Source organism: Pyxicephalus adspersus, chromosome 11 (genome assembly GCF_032062135.1).
Source record: "Pyxicephalus adspersus chromosome 11, UCB_Pads_2.0, whole genome shotgun sequence".
Lineage (NCBI taxonomy): Eukaryota > Metazoa > Chordata > Amphibia > Anura > Pyxicephalidae > Pyxicephalus > Pyxicephalus adspersus.
Window position 1 is genome coordinate 53,789,022 of NC_092868.1, and position 20,463 is coordinate 53,809,484.

Here is a 20,463-nt window from a genome sequence, read left to right on the forward strand (position 1 = left end):
GGAGGGTCTGTTGTGTGTATAGAAGTGAGAGCCAAGTCAAATGGTATCTCTTGTCAATGTCAAGAGCTTTTAACCTCTGTCCTTACTGTGCACTGTAAGCCTAGCTGTAGGAAAAAATAGAATTTAATTAGTTAACACTTTTAGAGATTAAAATCTTCACAACATTTTCACAGTGAATGCTTCATTCACAAGAAACCCCATAGAGGTTATTTAAAGAAAGCTGTTTTAATTAAAAGCATTGTTTTTTTGTAACATTCAAGTCATTAAATATGAACATTAATCACATTAATTTCCCTGAGAAAGGTTCGTGTTGCATTTTTTCTGATCTGTTATAACATTACCAACCTAATTTTGGTTCATGATGTAAAAAGCCAGTCAAGAAAGTTTGCTTATAAGACCTCTTCTTTCTTAATGATTACTGAAAGCTGTTCTGATTTCTTACTTTATAGCCTATAAAGGTACAGAGGTTTGTCATAAGGCCATTCCTGCATATATGGATGATTTATCTTTCCTTTTTATTTTATTTCCTTTTTTATTCCTTTTTACCCTTCCTTTTTATTTTTTATTTATCCTAAAAGTCTCCCTTTTTTAATGCTGTTATTAAATGTTTTTATGTATTTGTCCCCTGGCATATTGCTTGATTCTGATCTTCTGTTTTAGACATGAACAGGCACCATTATTCTCTGTACGTCCACAATTGCAAAGTGGGATTCCTGTTCCGCCAGGAGCCTACGGAAGAGAAAACGTACAAGCCTGCTGAGTTCCACTGGAAGCTAAATCAGGTCAGTGATGGTTTTATATAACCTGTTTAATATTTGAAGTCCTATATTTTGTATTGGGTGATGTGGGAATTGTATGTGAAGATCACCAATGGGCTGAAGAATGTACAAGTAGTCTGGAGCTTTATACCTTTGCTAGAGCACAGTTTCCACATCTAGGCCACTGGTCATATATTCCTTTTCTGGGGAGTTTACAGAACATGCATGTACCAGATGTAATTGTCTTGAAGCATTTACCTCATTTTTAGTTCACTCTTATTAGAAAAAAGAATTTGGGGCCCTGAGTAATCTGATATTGATATACCGGGGATGGAGAAGTTTAAAGCTGAACATGCATGAATAAAATTACATTTTAGCATTATATTCTATGATGCTTATTCCTCTAAATTAATTGTAGGAAATACATAGGATAAAAATAGGCTAAGCATATCAGGAGCCTGGCCCTGCTTAATACTTGTGAACTGGAGCCTTTCGTTCTTCATACCTTTGTTAGAAAAGCAGCTATTGGAAGCTGGACGAGGCTTTGGATAAGCAAGTTTACCTTTAGACCTAGGAGTAATTGCTGCTTACTTGCCTGCAACATTATTGCTAAAATGTGGTAGCATCAGTTAAGTGTTTGTCTCACTCAAATGTCACAAAGGGAGGCGTGGAAGCAAACGTGTTGTTTTTTTTCTGTCTTAGTGGTTGTTAAGGGCTTGCCACATTGTTTATATATATATATATATATATATATATATATATATACACACACACACCAAAGAAAGAATGTAGCTCTGCGAGAAAGCTCTGCAGCCCTGTAGTGCAGATTGGTGCAGAAAGATGCGTTTGTACTGTAGAGCAGATTGCGGGGGGGGGGGGGGGGGGGGGGGGGGGGGGGGGGGGGGGTGAGATTCTGCAAGCACTCGGAGGGCTTGGGGTGCTGTATTGGGAATCCTGTGACAAATCAATGGTAGCTTTGTTATTTTGAGAGCAGAGAGGTCTATACAGGGACTGTTCAGTCGCAGCCTGACAAATTCAATGTGTAAAAGGACCTTACATGATTGGATTTAATTACGTTTCTTGAAAAGTGCTTTAACACAACAATTGTTTGTCTGTAATTGCGTCTTTCTCACGCTTAGGTGAAATTACATTTTCAAGTAAACCAAAGTACCTCTTATTGGCTTTTCTTCTAGACAGCAAAAGGTTTCTGCCAAGATCCTGCAGTCTAAAATACTTAGGTGTTAGCCTAAAAGAGCAACGCTGTACTCAAATTGTAAGAATATATTCAGAGGTAAAGGACAGGCAGCACAGAGTTGCATTTAAATAAAACACTGTAGTTGGTGGGACACAATTAGGTTACTGTTCTTCTCTTGGGTTGGATTTCTATTTAACAGTTAACCTTTATTTCTAAGGAGATGTATTTTTATGTAACAGGAACTGGAAAAAAATGTCCCCCCATGCACATGAATAAAATTAAGTATTTGTATTGCCACAAATGATAATATGCAGATTCTAGGGATTTTGGCAGAAGGCAAGGTAATTAATAATTATATATCTGAAGTGACCATGGGTGCTTTGACGGAAAGTGTGAGAGAGAAAAGCTTGTGAAAAAAATATCTTGGATTTTATGCTAGCCTATGGAAGTGACTTGTGATACCAAGTTTGAAAGTTTTAGGATTTAGAGATAACTGAAAGGCATGCAGATCAGGAGAACAATGTACGTAGTTGGATCAACATTAGTACTTGACCTAGTACTTGACGATGCTTTTTGGGTTAAATAAGATCATATTCCTACAAGCACCCTCCACACTTTTGTAAAAAAAAACTTCCCAGATGAATGTAGGCTGTTGTAAGGTGTTGGCAGGAATCAAAACTCCATAATTGTCCATGGTTTTGGAATCCAGTGTGCAACAAAATTTTATAGATGTGTCCACAAACATATGCCCATTTAATTATGTGAGTTACGGAGCTTTATGGCTGATAAATGACAGGCTAGTATTAAAATTGCCATCAACGTTATCACCCTTGTAACTATTGTTTCTTTCTGGTCTACGGTATAATCTGACATACCCAGGCTGGCATATCAAATGATTTTGAATCAGTTCTCCTAGTCATCCTGTGGGAATGCCCACCCTTTCTAGCTCTGATGGGGTAAACCGCTGACGCTTCCCCAGAAGGGGTGATTGGAGATTTAGGGTATATCATAGTGCATAGGATGTTCAGTGACAATACTTGGAAAGACTATTGTTTGAATATTTTGGAAACCAATGAACAAATCATATCATAATCTAAATCTATATAGTTCCATGGGGAGGCAACAGTTTAGTTCCACGTTCTTCATAACAGACCTTGCTTGCTTTGCACTTAAATTTTTATAGTTCCTGTGCAATCAATGAGCAATTCTGCTGGAAAAGTTAATAACAGAGCTCTGAGCCTTTTCTGGCTGTGTCTTTTAGATAATCTCCCGTCACTTAAATACTGGATATGTGACACAATTCAGCACTCATGTTAATAAGGGTGATGTAGGGCTTGCAGCCACCAGTTCCCACTTAATGAATCAAATTATGCAGCGCCAAGATAGTCTTGACAAGCTGCTTCGAGCATTGCTACTGCGGCTTTTGCTGATGCTGAAAGTCATCCTTTGGCCCCTCGGGAGCTGCTGAGCTGAAGCCAAGGTGACCTTGTGTTCTAAAGTAGATGATTGGAGGAATAAACTCAGATTGACTTGTACTTTTCCAAGCTGTGCCTGCACATTGTTTTCCTTACTATTACTTGCCATTGCAAGATTAAATGGGATTCCTGGGTTTGTAGTATTTGATAGCCTTCCACCTCACCTAGTGAAAACCCAGGGCCATATTATATGACACATGGTGGTGGAATACTTAAAACTTATTGTATTTTTCCCCTGGGTTGGGCTTGATCTAAACTAGTGAATAAAAAACCCGTTACCTTCCTTCATACAGTAAATGAGCTGCAATGATCACAACTAGTGTTTATTTTCCAAAGTGCATTTGTTTGAAGGTGTCCTGAGGGTGCAAACAAAATATAGTCAGCGGTAGGTCATGAGAGATGTTTCAGCCACCCGCCATTACCACCTGCAATTTGTAAAAGAACATTCCCGCTGTACAGTGCCATTTATAGAGGAGATGTTAGTCCACATACCCCGCCATATTCTGTCCACACTAAGCATCTAGAAGCAGTCTTGGTGGTTCTGGTTCACATAATTGCTATAATCATACACAGGCTAAAGGCTTCATTCACAAACTACATTATCAGCCTCCTAATGTCACTATGACCTGAAGATGCAAGGTGCAATCTATAATTGTAATAATTTTGTATCCATTTATTAGCCCATAAACATTAGAATGAAATATATTAAGGTTTATGTGAAATAGAGAGTCATATTAACAATAACAAATCCTTCAGATAGAATTATTGATCTCCTATATTTTGTTGAGAGTGAGGAAGCATCAGATCCTTTGTTTATTTTTGCTTCCCCACTCTGTTTTTTTCTATTTGATAAATATGGTTTGTGTTGGAGTACCGGTGTAAGAGACGCCTTGTAATCTACATGTAGTTACTTATAAATTTCCTTTACGGTTACATATGTTAATTTTTATGTTTTGTTTCCCCAGGCATGTGACAAGGAGTGGCACCATTATGTACTGACCGTGGACTTTCCTTCAGTCACACTGTATGTAGATGGGGTTTCCTATGACCCCACCACAATGACTGAAGACTACCCTCTCCATCCCACGCATCTGGAGACTCAGCTTGTGGTTGGTGCCTGCTGGCAAGGTAATTATTTCATGATAACACCGGTGTGTGTACTTCTTTGTAGTTCAGAACATCGAACAGAGATAAAGTAATGTGTTACTGTCAATGTCTAATAATAATGCAGCAGCAATACCATACAAATTTCCCTCGTAGTGCATGCATTTTAGATGCCTCTAAAGTGTCTGGAGATCCTGAATCTCTGCAGCTTCCCCCCTCCCAATGGAAATGTATAAATTGTAGAATGAACACATAATTGGAGTCCAGCTGTGAGTAAGACAGGCATGTTCACATAGTGGGGAAGATGGTGGTGATATAAATAACTGTTCGGAAATCTCACAGAGTCACCAAGAGATACAAGATGCCAGCAGGGAATTCGGTCCACCAGTTCCCTACTAGTGGAGATGACCTTTAATTAGTCAGATTCTCAGTTAACCATTAATGTTTCTGATTCTGCATGAACTGGTAGGCGAGATTCTTGTAAATATTTAATTCATTTTCAAACAACTTTGTAGCAGTAGGCAAATTTTCTCTTTCAGTCAGTAGGAAGACAATTATTACTTGCCTCATAACAAATTGGGAAACACTGGAACTGGTATAATTAGAAGGGAGCATGCTCAATGAGATATAGCCGATTAGTAACCTTGACACTTATCTGGACAGTTTTTTCTATTCTGAAAGGATATGTAAGCAGAGGTTACCATTAAACCAAGCCAAATATCAAAGCTGCCAAGGGCTCCAGTTATATAAACATCTGAAGTTATTTCCTAATCTTAAATTCTGCTAAAAAAAAAACAGAGAAATTTACTTTTTTTTTAATTAGCTATGCAGTCAAAGAAATAGTAAGTTGGCACATGGCTAAGTTTGACTTCTTTTTCGATCCGTGCTAAAACACACCCCGTGTACGGTAAAAAAGTGAAGGTGCAAAAACACCACAAAAAAAAACGTGCACTGGGGTACTATTTGGTAAACCCTCCTCTAATGAGGAAGGGCCACCCTTTTCTCCAGACCCTCCGAAGCCAAGCTCCAGACAAGGGCTGGATACTGAGCCCATCCAGCCGAAGCTGGAATGGACTTACATGCCCCCCTGACCGAAGTCATAGAGGGGCCTTTTCTCTCTGGGACTGCATAAGCAGGTCCCACCAGATACTCAGCTGGGAGCTCTCCCGAAGAGAGACTCCCACTAACGGAGAGCGCCTGGTTTTTAGGCCAAGGCACTCACCAAGACGTAAGGGCTAGCCCATAAGGGAATAGCACCCTCCATCAAAAAGTGGCAGACAAATACCACACCAGTGACTGTGACAACATAAAAAACATTTAAATAATGTGCACTGTGTTCTTCAGAAGTCAAACTTAGCCTTGGGTTGCACGTGATTTCTGCTGTTTTTATTAAAGTATCTATGGATCATTTTAGCTAATGCTCTTTATTAGGGAGAACCACTGGATTTTCATTTATTTACAAATGCTAGGCTTGTATCAAGTTTACCTGATTTACATACAAAACAGGCAGCATTTCCCAGCTTTCAGTCTGGCTTGTTGTAATCTGCCTTTTCAGAAAGAATTGCATGAGCTAAACTATAGATTCTAATGAATGCAGCAAAGAATTTAAAATCATTTATTTTTTGTGCCTGCTTCTGTAAATTGAATTTTGGAACCACACCAAAGAGGTGATGGTAATCCGGATAAGATTCTTTCAGTCTGTGCAGGATGTAGGATGAGAGCATGCCTGTAGCTGGGCCTGTAATTTCTTGAGTCTGACAATGATAATTTGCAGTGTACAGAAGTCTTCCTCATAACAATGTGTGCATTGGGCGCTCTCGTGTTTGGTTAACATGTGCAATGTGTACAGCAGTCATTGTCATAGCCTAAATTGTACACCGTACCTCAATTGTGTTCATCTCGGTGTAGAGCGGTGCCGGCCCCTGGGCCGACTTTTGCTCCCTTGCACAGCTGTGCGTTTGTTGTCATAACATGTTTTGTCGTTGTTACAAATGTCCCTAACCTTGTGGTCACTTTCCTTGTTTGTCCCTCTCTTACTTTTCTGCAGAGTATTCAGGAAGTGGAAATGTCACTGAACCAATGACTGAGAGTGATGCAGGTGTCTGCAGTCTCCCCTTCCCCAACCTACCTTCTATATCACACACACATCTCATGCCATCCGCTCCTCGCATGAACTCCGCACTCACTTCCTCTATTTTTATTTTAGCTTGTATTTGGGGCTCTGCTCCTGTCCCTCTTCTATTTTCAGTCACCATATTGAAGGTTTACATTGTTTCTCTTTATCTCCATCTCATAATACTCAGAGGACACCTAAACGCACACTAACCCAGTGTTCACCTTTCTTAGAGCATCATGCATACATATAATACATTGGAAAGTATGGTTCTGTAAGCAGGGTGGTTTATCCGTAAACTTTAAAAGTAATATTTTATAGAAAACACCTCTTGCAAAGAGTCGGACATCTCAACTCTGCATAGTAGCTTTTCCCCCTACTTGCATTTTAGCACAAGGTCTTCATACATTTCCAAAAAAAATAAGGAGGGCAGGACATGAAGTGTCCCTTTGGTGGATGCATGAATGGGAATTACATTTTTTTTTTTAGCACTTTACAACTGAATATAACACTTTATTTTTAAATATGTCTTTACATTCAAACTTATATTTTGTAGTCCCCAATATATTAGGAAGAGCAAGCAGGGTGGCAAATATCACTTTTTGCCTCCTTTCTGCGCATTTATTAGAGCTTAGGAGGACATCTTATTGCCTCTGCCAGTTTTACTTCCCTGCCTGATTGATAACACATCTAGAAAACCAGAATTTTTATTAGAAGAAGCATCCTTTTTCTATGGAATGAGCAAAACACACACCGTTCCTAGCCTCCGTACCCAATTTCTTTTATACTAAATCTTCAACTTGCACCCATAAATGATTTTTGGGACAAGCTGGGCTAGATAAAATATTATTTTAGTGCTTGCAAGCTACTGAGAATTGTCTGGTCAGTAGAGAGAAGAATGTTAAATTAGTTCACTAAATAAAATTGCATTTTGTAGCAAAGACAGATATGCCGCACCACAGTTTATGTGCCACCACCCACCAAGACCACGCCTTTCTTGTTTCCACCACTTCCATCTGCCATGTTCAGAGCTCATATGCATGTCCCACCCGTGTCGTGGCCCCTGGACAAAGCCAGGCTGCCCACACGGTTTGGTGCTACTAACCTGCATGCCAAACTTTAACCTCTCCCGGAGGAGAAGAGCATGCCTACAGTGGTGCCCCGGGTGCTTGTGTTTCCAGACTGACTTTTTTTTTCTCTTTTTCTTAAGGTGGCGAGCAGCACATGGCGCAGTTCTTCCGTGGAAATCTTGCCGGATTAATGATAAGATCTGGGAAGTTGGAGAGCAAGAAAGTCATCGATTGTTTGTATACCTGCAAAGAGGGCCTGGAGTTTCCACCAGCAGAGGGCATTGGGAAGGGCATGAAGGTAAGCGAAACATGGGAATTATCTTGCTTTAAAACTGAACTACACCTTAAAAAAAGCAATATAATTCAAATAGGCAGTTTCCTTATTTTCAGGAAAGACACGGTGTTCAGGTTTCAGGTGTACCTGTGGTTTTGACTCTTACTTTGAGCCTATACCATACCTTACCTGCATGTGTTCTTAACATTTCTGATTCTTGACCAGGAATGATTAGCCCCCCTGAACTAGTTGCCCATAGTTTTGCGGCTCTGTAAAGCTTGCAGATGTGTGCAGCCTGAAGTCACATTGCATTCTTCTTTTTAAGTCTTCCTTGGTGTTTTCTTCAGCTCTGTTAGATTCTCTGCCCTTAGTTCTCTGCCCCTTCAGTTGATGTGTTTCCCATGGTCTTACAAGGCATACTCGCCCAGTTATTTGCTGTCTCTGATTAAAAAAAATGACTTAGCAGACTCTTGCATCTGGTGGGATATTGTTCTTGAATCCCTTTATCCAGCTCTAGTTTAAAAATAAATTCCCCCTATTGTCTGGCTGTGGTTTGGTTGTTTGGGATTTGCAAGTCTATTCCTTATCTTTTGCTGTTAGTCATCTAAGGGTCCCACCATCCGCAGGTGGCTCCAGTAAACCGTCATTCAAGCCTATGGTCTCTTGGACTGAATTTTTAGCCTTTCCTTTTAAGACTAAGGCTATGTACACATGTCGAATGAATCTCGTCTGTTAATCACCTTAGGGCTATTACCGGACAAGAATCTGGCATGTGTACAGCACTCGTCCCACGTCGTTTATGGATCTGTCCTGGATACACGAACGATGAATGATTATAACGAAAGTGAAGGGGGAGACAGCACAGCGGGGTGCCACTCTTGTTCTCCCCCCTTCCCTCTCTATAGAGCAGAACTGCGCTATATGTACAGTGCTCCTTCAGTCTTTTGTCGTTGGAAAGGATCGTAAAGGATCCTTTTCAACAACAATTAATAAATGTGTGTACATAGCCTTAAACTACTAGATCTGGGAGCACTTCTTGGGGCTTTTTGGCATAAAGTAGCTTTTTTCCAGGTTTGCAATGCTGCCAGCTAGTTTTCTAGTGTTCATACATCCTCATCTGACAGTTTAATGTGTATGGTCTATAGGCAAGTTGTTTGAGATGCAAGCAAACCCCCAGCAAATGAGACAGACCATTATTATGATTTTGTAGCTAACTGGGAACTAAAAGGCACAAGAGATCCTGTACATATGGAAAGACACCGACAACCAAACTCAGTCACTTTTTTATCCTAAGTTTATTTCCAATGGTAACACTCACAATTAACAGTAATCTGCATAATAGCTATAAGAATGTGCCATATTTAGGTTTTGTTGGGTTTGAAAGATTCCCTATGTTCCTCAATAGACTTCCAGAAAATGGTTTTACAGTAAGTGCAAATATTTTATTTGGTGCCAACACAGTATGGCTTCCACTGCAATGGCAGCTACAAAGCAGTGAAGGACAGAGGACATGGGTTGGGCAACTAAAGTAAACCAGTTTTTTACCTTCTAAGGGCAAATAATAGGTTCATTTAAAATGCAAAGGCAGGTCATGCTATTCAATTTAGTCTTGCTAGTAAGGAATTTTAGAGCAGATCAGAGTCGTTTTATTGTGATTTCACTTCATACAGTAAGCTTCTCAGTTTGTTCATTAGGAGTTAAAGCAAGACATAATCTATTCCATTGAAAAGAAGAATCACCGACACTCAGTGATCATGTTCTGGGGTCTAAATCAATAATGTAATGAAAATGTAAAGGTGACCTGTTGACCAGGGGGGAAAATGATAAACCAGTGAAAGCAAGACATAAACAAGAGTAAACTTCAGCTTTAACCTTTTTGTATGTAATTCAACTTCCATCGATTTTGACTCCACAGATCACTTTAAGTCCCAGCCAATCTACGTTGACCCTGGAAGGTGATGATATTGACCGCTTTGACCAGGCCATGCAGCACATCTCCTATCTGAACTCCCGCCAGTTCCCCACACCCGGCATCAGACGTCTGAAGATTACTACCACTGTAAAGTATGTACAAACCTCCCCTTTTTTTTACTTTAGAATAGAGACACAAAATTGTGCTGGATGTTGAGTTAAGCATTTATTTATATATAGGCATTGTAGGAAAAAAATCAGGCAATATATATACCTGCTATTTTATTATTTTTAATCCAAAATGTATTCTTTTTGTAGGAACAGTGTTGTTGTTTTTTTTTTTTTTTTTTGTACCCCCACCCTGATTGACTGTATTGCTTTCCGCTTAAGGTGCTTCAACGAGGAGACCTGTATCAGTGTGCCAGATGTGGATGGTTACGTCATGGTGCTTCAGCCTGAGGAGCCTAAGATCAGTCTGAGCGGCATTGATCACTTTGCCCGCGCAGCCTCAGAGTTTGAGAGCACAGAAGGTGTATCCCTGTTCCCAGAGCTGCACATCATCAGCACCATTACCCGGGAAGTGGAGGCTGAGGGCGAGGGGGATGAGGATCCTACCGGTGAGTTATTGTTTGTGCCTGGACACCAAAATGAGAGAAATAATAAAAATCCTTATTAACATTTGCATATGCAGTTGCATTTATTATGCTAAAACACCTTTGTGTTTTGTACCTGGATAGATTCTTTTTAGAATGGTAGGTCTTATCTGCTGAATAGTTTTAGCACATACCTGCATGCTGTTAGTGTAGGGACTGAATGAAGCGACAATGTACAGAATATTGCTTAAAGCGAGCCCCTACCCTTACCCCTAAAACTTTCCCTATCCTTAACCCTAGTCTGCAACTAAAGTTGAGACAGAAAATTAAATTTAAGTGGTTCCTTTCATGTAGGGGTAAAAAAGTGGGGCAGCTACAAATCACAGTGCTGGGTGCCTTCCATCAAAAACTACAAAAACGATGCACTTCTTACACTGGAAAAAAGTCATTATTAAAGACTAAATTGAAGGTATAAAGTAGCATTGCCAGCTGTCAGTAAAAGTTTTTGTACAAGGGTCATCGGAAAATGCACCTCTGTGAAAACAAGTCCCTCTTCTTTCTTGGTTCAACGACCATTGTCGGTGTGTTACATTTTCTATCCAAACCAAAGAATATTTTCTTTCAAAAGAATATTTTTGCTAGGTCAGTAAAAGGGTAGAATTGATGCTGTTCTGGGTCCTGAACTGATATCAGCGTACCATCTAGATTGTATTATTAAATACAGATTTTACAATAAACTTACAATCTCCCAGGTTTGTTAATAGTACAAGGCCACTGACTGTTCCAGGAAAAGTCTATGTGATTAAAAAAAAAGATTTGTATTTCTTTGGACACAATTTACCTTTGTTTCTTCTTTCTTAGTCCAAGAATCTTTGGTCTCAGAAGAGATCATGCATAACCTGGACACCTGTGAGGTTACTGTAGTGGGTGAAGATCTGAACCCTGATCAGGAGAGTCTCCAGCTGGATCTCACTCACCTGCAGCAGAAGGGGCTCGAGATGACCAGCTCCAACCAAGGGATCGTCATCACGGGTATTTAGCCATTTATTTTTTACTCATTTCTTTAAACAGATCTCCGTGGAATTCCACATATAGAATAGAGCAGAAATTAAACAATTTGATGTCTTGCAGGTGTTGATACAATGGCCAACTATGAGGAGGTCTTGCATCTCATCCGCTACAGAAACTGGAATACCGCCACTTTGTTCGATCGTAAATTCAAACTGGTCTGTTCTGAGCTAAATGGACGCTACAGCAGCAATGAGTTCAAGGTGGAGGTGAGTGTGAGAGGAAAAGCTTAATGGATTAGGGCTGTCTGTTTTCCATTTATGCTATATTGGTATGTATTTGTGGACACCTGAACCTAACAGATACCATAGTATATACGCACACAGTGGAAGGGTTGTACACATTCCTTATGAGGTGGAAAGTTAGAAATTGAAAGAATGCCATCAAAGTGATAGATATAAGCCTGTTGAGAAGAGATGAAACAAGCTCAACTCTACTTTGGTAGCTTCCAGTGAGCATTCACATACACAGTAGTAGGGAAAGTATCCAGTTCACACCATGGCTGGTACTAAACACACCTTCCTTGGTACGTGCTATTGGCATTTCCTATACAAGCACAGCATTCTTGCAAAAGAATTCAAGAACTTCAAAAATTCTGTTAATGTGGTCTGAACACATTTTGACATCAGATCACTCACTGTGAATAAAGCAGCTGATATGGAATTTTGTATATTTGCTAACACTGAATTTTTGCTTTTTATTCAGGTAAATGTGATCCACACAGCCAGTCCTGCTGAGGCTCCCAATCACATAGCTTTTCAGCCCCAGTTTGTCCACAATGTGCATCACTCCTTTGAGGATCTCTCCGGGCACAATCTGGTCAATCCACATCCAACATCAGGTACTACTACTGCATGGTAAATCAGGATGAAATCTAGGATGATTATCTATCAATAATAGCTTATTATTTCATGGTTTTAAGAAAAACACATGGATTTTAGCTGGTTTCTGTTTTCAAGCTGTATTGGTTTGTTTTGCACCTCAAAAAAAAATTCTTACTGGTATCAGTCAGTATAAAATGGGAAATGTACATATACGATAAGAAAAGCCCCTATCATGTCATGCTTTTTTGTGTAGATGTAAAGTTTGTGAGTCTGGGCAGTCTTCTTTTTTCCCATTTGAGGCACAGACATTCACCCTTAGCAGAAATGGACAATAGCAAAGAAAACACTATTGGCCAGCCCTGGATAACTCTTTCTTTTACCAGAAAGAATATTTTTTGGCTAGTGTCCCTTTTTAGGACATTAGGATCTTAAATTGGTGCAAGAGCTGGTCTTTCCAGTTGCAGCTAAACAATCTTACATCTGGATATAGTAACAATAGCCTGGGGATAGAAGATGCATCTTTTTTTCAAAAAAAGATGAACCCTAAGAAACACACTGCCATGTCGTCGTCAAAGAAACTTTTCTCTTCCACTTCACCCAAACCAAAACCCTTGAAGAAGATGTTTTCAGTCCTCTCTGCTTCAGGCAGTCCCTAGTTTTTTATGTTTTTCCAAGGTCTGTTTGCTATTGCTCACCCTTCAGTTTTTTCACCGTTGAACCCTTTTTCAACCCTTGTTTTTGATCTTGGTATGGTTTTTTAAAAAAAACTATTCAACTCTCCAGTAGTTGACATTATAGTCAAAAGGGCAAAACGTCCTCTCAATAAACCCAAAGAATAGAATTTTACAATATGTTTAAAAAAATCCATTTTCTGAAGGGAATTTGTACAGCAATACCCAGGCTGCCCAATACGAGGCAGCTGCTATAGAATTGTTTTTCCCTTTTTTAAAAGGGTTTATTACTCTTAGTTGGTAAACCCACAATGCTATAGGCTGCTATCTGTATTGGGATAAGATGGTCCATGTAGGGAGAAGTATCCAGTGACAATCAATGTACTTTTCTCACCCTGCTTTCTCTTCCACAGTTGTTCCCAGTGCAGCCACCATCGTCATTGTGGTCTGTGTGAGCTTCCTGGTCTTCATGATCATCCTCGGAGTGTTTCGTATCCGTGCTGCTCACCAACGCACCATGAGGGACCAAGAGAGCGGCAAAGAAAACGAAATGGACTGGGATGACTCCGCTCTCACCATCACTGTCAATCCTATGGAGGTAAGTGACAAACCAAAGCAAGCTATGGAGGTCTTTAGTTTAATTTCTGAAGTGACGTGGTTGCTTTAAAGTTTCCAGACTTTGCAAAAACCTTCATCACTTCTATGGTTCATAGGGTTTCTTATGTTTTCTGTTTCCTTCTGCAGACCTATGAGGACCAGCACAGCAGTGAGGAGGAAGAGGAGGATGATGACGACGAAGAGAGCGAGGATGGAGAGGATGACGACATTACCAGCGCAGAATCAGAAAGCAGCGAGGAAGAGGAGGGAGAACAAGAGGAAGACCAGCAGAATGTCAACCGACAGCAGCAGCTGGAGTGGGACGACTCCACTCTAACCTATTGATCTCCGCCATAATCTCCAGTCACCACAGCACACTCCCCCTCTTATCCCACAGGCAAACACCGTGTACAAAGTCATTCCAGACACATCCCACCTGCCTCGTGGAACAACCATGCTTCCTCTCTTCTGCCTGCTGAGTGGCTGGGGTCATCATCACTCAGTGTTCCAATTCATTCTGCACTTCCCCTGTCCTCTCCCTGGAGGCACACAGCCGTTTCTGGACTACAAGTGTCATTCCTTTTGTTTTCTGAAAAATGCAAAAATTCCAGTTTACTGATGGGGCACAGGGACTCCTTAAAGCCTGGTGATTTTATTGTTTGTTTTTTTTTTTTTCCTCAACCCGAAATACTGCATGGTCCAATATTGGCAACATCCACTGATACAGGAAAAAAAAACCCCTTTTAACTGTTTGAGGTGTCAGTCTCCACCTTTGGCCTTGACTGACCGGCAGCTTTGCCGGTGGCTCCACTGACGGTGAAAGGGGGCTTGTAGAAAACTAACTTTTTAATATTTTTTGTAAATATGTTGAAATCAATGTAATTATGTCCATGTTGGTAGTGTAAAGGGGTTCGGAGTCATGAAATGCAGGTTGGCACTTGTGACAGCCTGGCACAGCCTCAGTGAGGTGATTTTAATTTTATTTTCTCAAGGCTGGCAGAGGTCTGCAGGAGACTTCAAGGCAGCTTGTGTCTGCTCACTGCCGAACGATTCTCCTTTGTTCTGTTGGCTCGGTACGAATGACTGCCTAGCTAGAAAGTACAGAGCTGTAATAAGTCCTAATGACCACAAGGTGTCAGTCTGCCGATCTCCAGGGCAATACGCTGCCCGTATGTACAGCACATCAGACCTCCATGGGGCAAGACTGCAGCCAGATTGATGTCCCTTGCTTTTATCAATGTCACTTTTCTGATGTTTGGGTACTTCCAGGCCCCCATTGGGGCAGTTTTCAGGAGGAGCTGGTCAGGAGGCATTGGCATCGATACAAGATTCTTAGTCGCTCGCTTATGTTTAGGCTCAATAACTGGGCGATATTGTTTACATGATTTATTTTTTTTAATATTGCATGGGTTTGTTCAGTAAATCAGCACACAGTAATCCATAACAGCAAGCCCATTTCACTGCTCAGATCCAGGATAAATGGCTTTTTTTGTTTGCTGCAGGGCAACTATGCGCCTTTTATTTTATATGCCTGCGTGTGCTCCTCGTATAAGGCAAATGGGGCAAGTGTTTGAGCTGGGCTGTCCCGGAGGTAACGGTATAAACCATTTACGGTTTATTGGCAGCTGGGTAGGTGCCCGGTGCCACAAAGAATGTAGTAAGTGCTTAGTAACTGTTAATCACTGTATTCCAGGTGTGGGCAGCCATTGACTCTCCAGCTGTTGTCAGAACCACAGATCCCAGCATGCCTGGCAAGGCAGCCCTGGAGTTTGTAAGTGCACAGCAGCCGGAGAGCCATGCGTTTCCTACCTCTGGAAGAATCCTTTTTTATGTGGAAGGATCTTTAGGTGTTGAATTTATTGTCCTACTGGCAAATCATCTCTGTAACACTAAGTTATGAAGGCCACTGAACCAAAACTTGAGTTATTCATCACAAAACAAGTCTTAAATGGCTCCTGGAGATCTGCTGCTTTGCTCCTCAACTAATGGATATTCTTTCTCTCTCAGGATGGTATGGGGAACAAGAACAGTTCAGTCATACAGTTTTATATATATTGAGACGTTAGCGGGGTCTGCACTACGCAGGACAGTATAGAACGGCAGGTTATAGTCCAATAATTTTATCTCAAACAGCTTCTCTGATGGAAATTAAAACAAAACTGCGTCCCCTTAGAGGATACCAACAGCCCTGCCACGTAAGCAGCAAAAAGAGGGCACTCGGTGCTCACAGGTAGCAAGGGAGTTCCACGGCTTCAATGCAGTGTTCTCCCCAGCCCATTTTAGCTGGGCACACCACCCGGCACTTTCTTAGTAGCCTCCCAGTTGTCATCAGAATGAAATTACACTACAACGATTACACTAATATTTAATACAAGTTATTACACTTTTTTTAGGAAACATAGGACACTGGGTCACAATAAAAGGGCACTGGACAGGGGGATATTAGAAAGACAATGGAATACGGTGCACACAAAGTTAGAACAAAGTATTGGCCATAATTATAGGGGTTACTGGATACAAACAGCTGGGATCGTTACATTTATTGTGTGTTGCACTGCCCAAAAAAAAATCTGGGGGGAACGCTGCATGGAGCTGCCCAGTGCAACCTTCAGCCTTATCCTGCTCCTGTCTAATCATCCTAAAAAACCTGGTGTGTGGGATAGGCAGGCGCACCCAGATCCTTCTCTTCTGTCCCAGGGGAACATACCCTAAAACGGGATATGTATATACCTGCCATCCAGGACCCATCCCTGGAGTCCTGCACAATATATATCCGAATTGTATGCAATCTGCGGGGGAGAGGCTTTCAAATTGGCCAAACTGACTTTGTTTCTAAATCTGGTTGGAAAAAATACAGATATGAAAGTTACAGATTGGGGAACATGGCGGATAACATTGGCTAACCGATCGCGGGGTATTTGTAGCTGTGAAACACTAACAGACCTTAGTTCTTGGTACAATAAAGTATTAACGTGCGCACACGTTACAGCCACCAATAGGATTTTAGCAAGTGATTGAAAAAAATTGCAAACCCCGATAGGTTGGTAATACATTTTCAATCATGGCTGCTCTTCGCTCTGTTTTATTATACAGATCTATAAATGTCGTCGTCTCGGTATAAAATCTTGATGTGCTCATATTTAAATGCTGCTACGCGTCTTTTGTTTTTAAACAACTTTTAAGTCTTTGGTTCTGTGGCCTGTTGAAGGTGGATCAGGTATAAATGGAGGGTTCTAGGTGAAATGAGATGAACGTTCTTGTGTTGGGTAAGTGGAAGGTGTTTTTGGTCGGAAATGTGATAGCAATGGAGGGGTAAACTTGTCAGCTCAGCGGAGGCAGCTTTTTTTTAGTTCCGTAGATACCAGCGACATAACCTGCATATAGAAATATCCCTTCATCTCATACAAATGTCTGCCTCCGCTGTGTAAACTTTTTTTTTTTTTAATAGATGATTTTTATGATGTCAATCACTACGATTGGTTGTGCAATGACCACACATAACCAGCAGGGGTCAGCATTGTACAGGCTTGCGAGTCTCTATCTAGCGCAGAGGAGGGCTGCAGACTTGGCTGGCTGTTTCGGTTTTGTTTACCGTAAGTGTAAATTCTTCGATTTTTACGTACGATAAATGAGGGGAAAAGGGGGGGAAATTCGTTTTATTGACTTCTGTGATAACGTGATACACATAACTGCTAGCTCTTGAATAATCGGAGGCGATTTGATCTTCCGACCTCCAAGTCGTCCTGTGTTTTTGTTGTGTAGATCTGTACATCCATTTTAATCTCACCGTAGCTGCTGTATGTAGACTTTAAAAAAAAAAAAGAAAAAAATGGCGACCTGTAACACGACTGCTAAGGCGTTCTAAACTTTCTGATGCTGTATGTAGGCTCGCATTGGATGTAACTTTCAGATTTGTATATTGGTGATAGGTCAGTTTGAACAGTCTATAAGCTACAATAAATTTCTGGATCTAAATTACCGTATTGTGTGATTTATTCGTTTTGGTTTGTCGTTCTTTTGATGGGGCTCTCCCCAAAAACAGAGGCAAGTCATCTCTTGATTCATGGCGGATTCTCCTATGGCTGACTGTAGGGCACAAGGAGCCCACTTACACCAATCCCTCTTCCTGTGGTCACTCGGGTCTGGATTGTGGCCCTCAAGGATAAAGTTGGACCCCCATGAGTATATCTCTAGCCAGTTGTCCAAAAATGGATTCCTTTAAGACCAGTACCTACTCATCTACTGTCCTATTATTATTACACAGTATTTATATAGTGCTGACATATTACACAGCGCTGTACAAAGTCCATAGTCATGTCACTAGCTGTCCCTCACAATCTAATGTCCCTACCATAGTCATATGTCATCACAGGTCAATTTTGGGGGGAAGCTAAATAATTGAACTGCAAGTTTTTGGAAATGTGGGAGGAAACTGGAGTACGTAAGGGAAACCCACGCAAACACAGGGGGGACATACAAACTCCATGCAGATAGTGTCCTGGCCGAGATTCAAACCCGGGACCTAGCGCTGCAAAGGCCGGACTGCTAACCACTGAGTCACCATGCCGCCAGTCCTAAACATACATGCACAGAGGTAGGGGAACTGCAAAGTCCCAGATTGACAGCTGAACACGCAATCAGTTGCTCCATCGCTATCCCGGCTCTCGGATCTGCCTGTGCAATGCGCTCCCCCCCAAACCAGACTCATCATCGCCCTCTAGTGGTTCAAGGAGGAGCCTGCACTCCCGAGGATTAGTCTGTGACCTGCATTGAATCTGTATTCTTCCATGTCGCAGCCATGATTCATGTATGTACTAAGGTCAGTACATAGGAAATCAGACTACAGAGCGTCATGGTAATAATTTATCTCTTATCAGTATTAAATGTCAATATGGAACAACCCTACAACTGTCATCTTCTACATGGTTATCAGTACTTCATAGTAAAGGTCAGCCGTTGTCACCCACATACATTTGTATGATACTAGAAAACAGTGGAGACCACAGCACCCGGACTCCCTAAATACTTGGGGTTAGGAGAACTATTGGTTGATGTAACCAAGAAGAAAAGATCTCCCTCATTGTTAGTGTGATGGAGTAATCTGCTCCTGCAGATTCACAAATCTCCGCCATTGTTTCTGCTCCCAGTACCCTCCGTCCAGGCCCAGGTCTCATCATCTGCTCTGCTAAGTTGTACGATGGATTTGGTGCAAAGCAGCAGCTGCTGGGAGAATCAATATTTATTAAATAGATTTAGGATGGGGGTGTGAGAACAGGAAGTGAAAGGAAACCCCTTCTTAGGGACTCATTCACACTTGTGTAATGCAGCAACACACAATAAAACACTAACATTACTGAACTGCACCTTTGCCATGTGCTGTACATTAAAATGCATTGTAAACAGAACCCCAACCCCCATTATACAGAATAGGCCAAGTGCACACACCATGTGTTTCTGGTGCAATATTGTTATCCAAGTGCATTGGCCGCCCATTCATAAATTATGCGAGCATTTAAAGGGGCACACAGGAAATGATCACAGCCTGCTGTCACCTGTAATTTTTCTAATTTCCCATTATCGGTCTGTCACCGGAACAAATAGCGCAGTGTTTTTCAATCAGGATTCCTCCAGAGTTTGCCGGGGGTTCCTTAAGCAATGAGCAGTTTGTGCCCCTCCGGGGCTGATCCCTACTTTTCAAAAGTTATAATGAATCACCACTTTAGCATAAATAAAGTGCAATGTGGAACTGTAAGTGGCCCAAGACCTAGCTTAACCATGGCTATAGCTAACCTGTAGGACAGTGCTGATTGGCTCCTCACTGTCACATGGTGCTCCAGTCCTGGGGATTTCCTTCTGGCCTGCATGCACTATGGGTTGCATAGGAAAGGTATTACAGGGAGGGGTTGGGGATTAAAGTAAACCTGTTGTTGCTTTATGATAATCAGGAGATGTCAGAGCCATGAGCCAATGCCAGTTTTTCTTGGCATGTATTCATTTTTTAGGGTCAGTGCCATCCTGTCCTATAGGCAGCAGCTCCAAATTGTATGAATGAGGATCTGAATATCTAGTCTCTCTAGAACTGGCTGCTTATCTGTATCACATTGTAAGAGACAGAAATGTCCTGTATAGTACTCACCTGTGCCTGTAGAGAGCGCTGTCTGGTGATTTTCATTTATATCATGGTGGCTCTTTATCAGACAGCTGCTTTGGCCAGGGAAAAGTCAGTGTGGATGGAATATTGATCCACAGCTTTCACATACTGACCTTCATTGTTAAACCTCTGCCTGAGAAACTGAAGAACTGTCTGTGTAATAGATAAAAATCTGTAATATTTACAATTCTCTTCTCTGTGTGCTTTGTGTAATGCAATATGACACAACGTGTACAGGGAGTCCTGTAACACAGACCAGTCACCGCTGCTCTATCACCTTGTGCATGGTGGCTGGTCTTGTGTCTGTCTCTCCTGTATTTCTCTGCAGGTAGTGAGTGGAGCTCCCGGTCCCATCCCACAGCTCTAATGTCACTTATAATTGTATCTATGTCTGCCATGGCATTTGAGGCACACAAAGTGAAAGTGAAGCCTTTGGTGTTATGGAAGAACAATAACAATGAGTTAATAAACTATTACAGACCAGTCCCAACACCATCATACAAATGGACCCATCACACCTCCCTGGGGGACCAAGGCCCTGCCAATCCCACGTATTATCTATCATCTCCAGCACCTGGATTACATTGTAGTGCTGCACCTTTCCCAATACTCACTGCTGGGGAACCTGTGCTAAAAACACTCAATGATGACCTACCTAA

The 20,463-nt window shown here is 41.4% G+C and overlaps 1 protein-coding gene across 4 annotated transcripts in view; it reads left to right on the forward strand.

The window, feature by feature from the left end:
* The window catches only part of CLSTN1 (calsyntenin 1), a 68,413-nt gene extending 50,785 nt beyond the window's left edge, over positions 1-17,628 (forward strand). For 2 of the 4 annotated variants that reach the window (XM_072426675.1, XM_072426676.1), the window contains 11 exons: positions 661-782; positions 4,394-4,556; positions 6,580-6,630; positions 7,856-8,013; positions 9,905-10,053; positions 10,291-10,517; positions 11,355-11,525; positions 11,625-11,770; positions 12,267-12,402; positions 13,470-13,654; positions 13,801-17,628. In XM_072426675.1, the coding sequence (XP_072282776.1) occupies positions 661-782; positions 4,394-4,556; positions 6,580-6,630; positions 7,856-8,013; positions 9,905-10,053; positions 10,291-10,517; positions 11,355-11,525; positions 11,625-11,770; positions 12,267-12,402; positions 13,470-13,654; positions 13,801-13,998 (1,706 nt within the window). In that variant the 3' untranslated portion in view covers positions 13,999-17,628. The remainder of the gene's footprint in view (positions 1-660; positions 783-4,393; positions 4,557-6,579; positions 6,631-7,855; positions 8,014-9,904; positions 10,054-10,290; positions 10,518-11,354; positions 11,526-11,624; positions 11,771-12,266; positions 12,403-13,469; positions 13,655-13,800) is intronic. The other 2 variants (XM_072426677.1, XM_072426678.1) reach the window with 1 other exon arrangement.
* Positions 17,629-20,463: the final 2,835 nt, after the last annotated feature.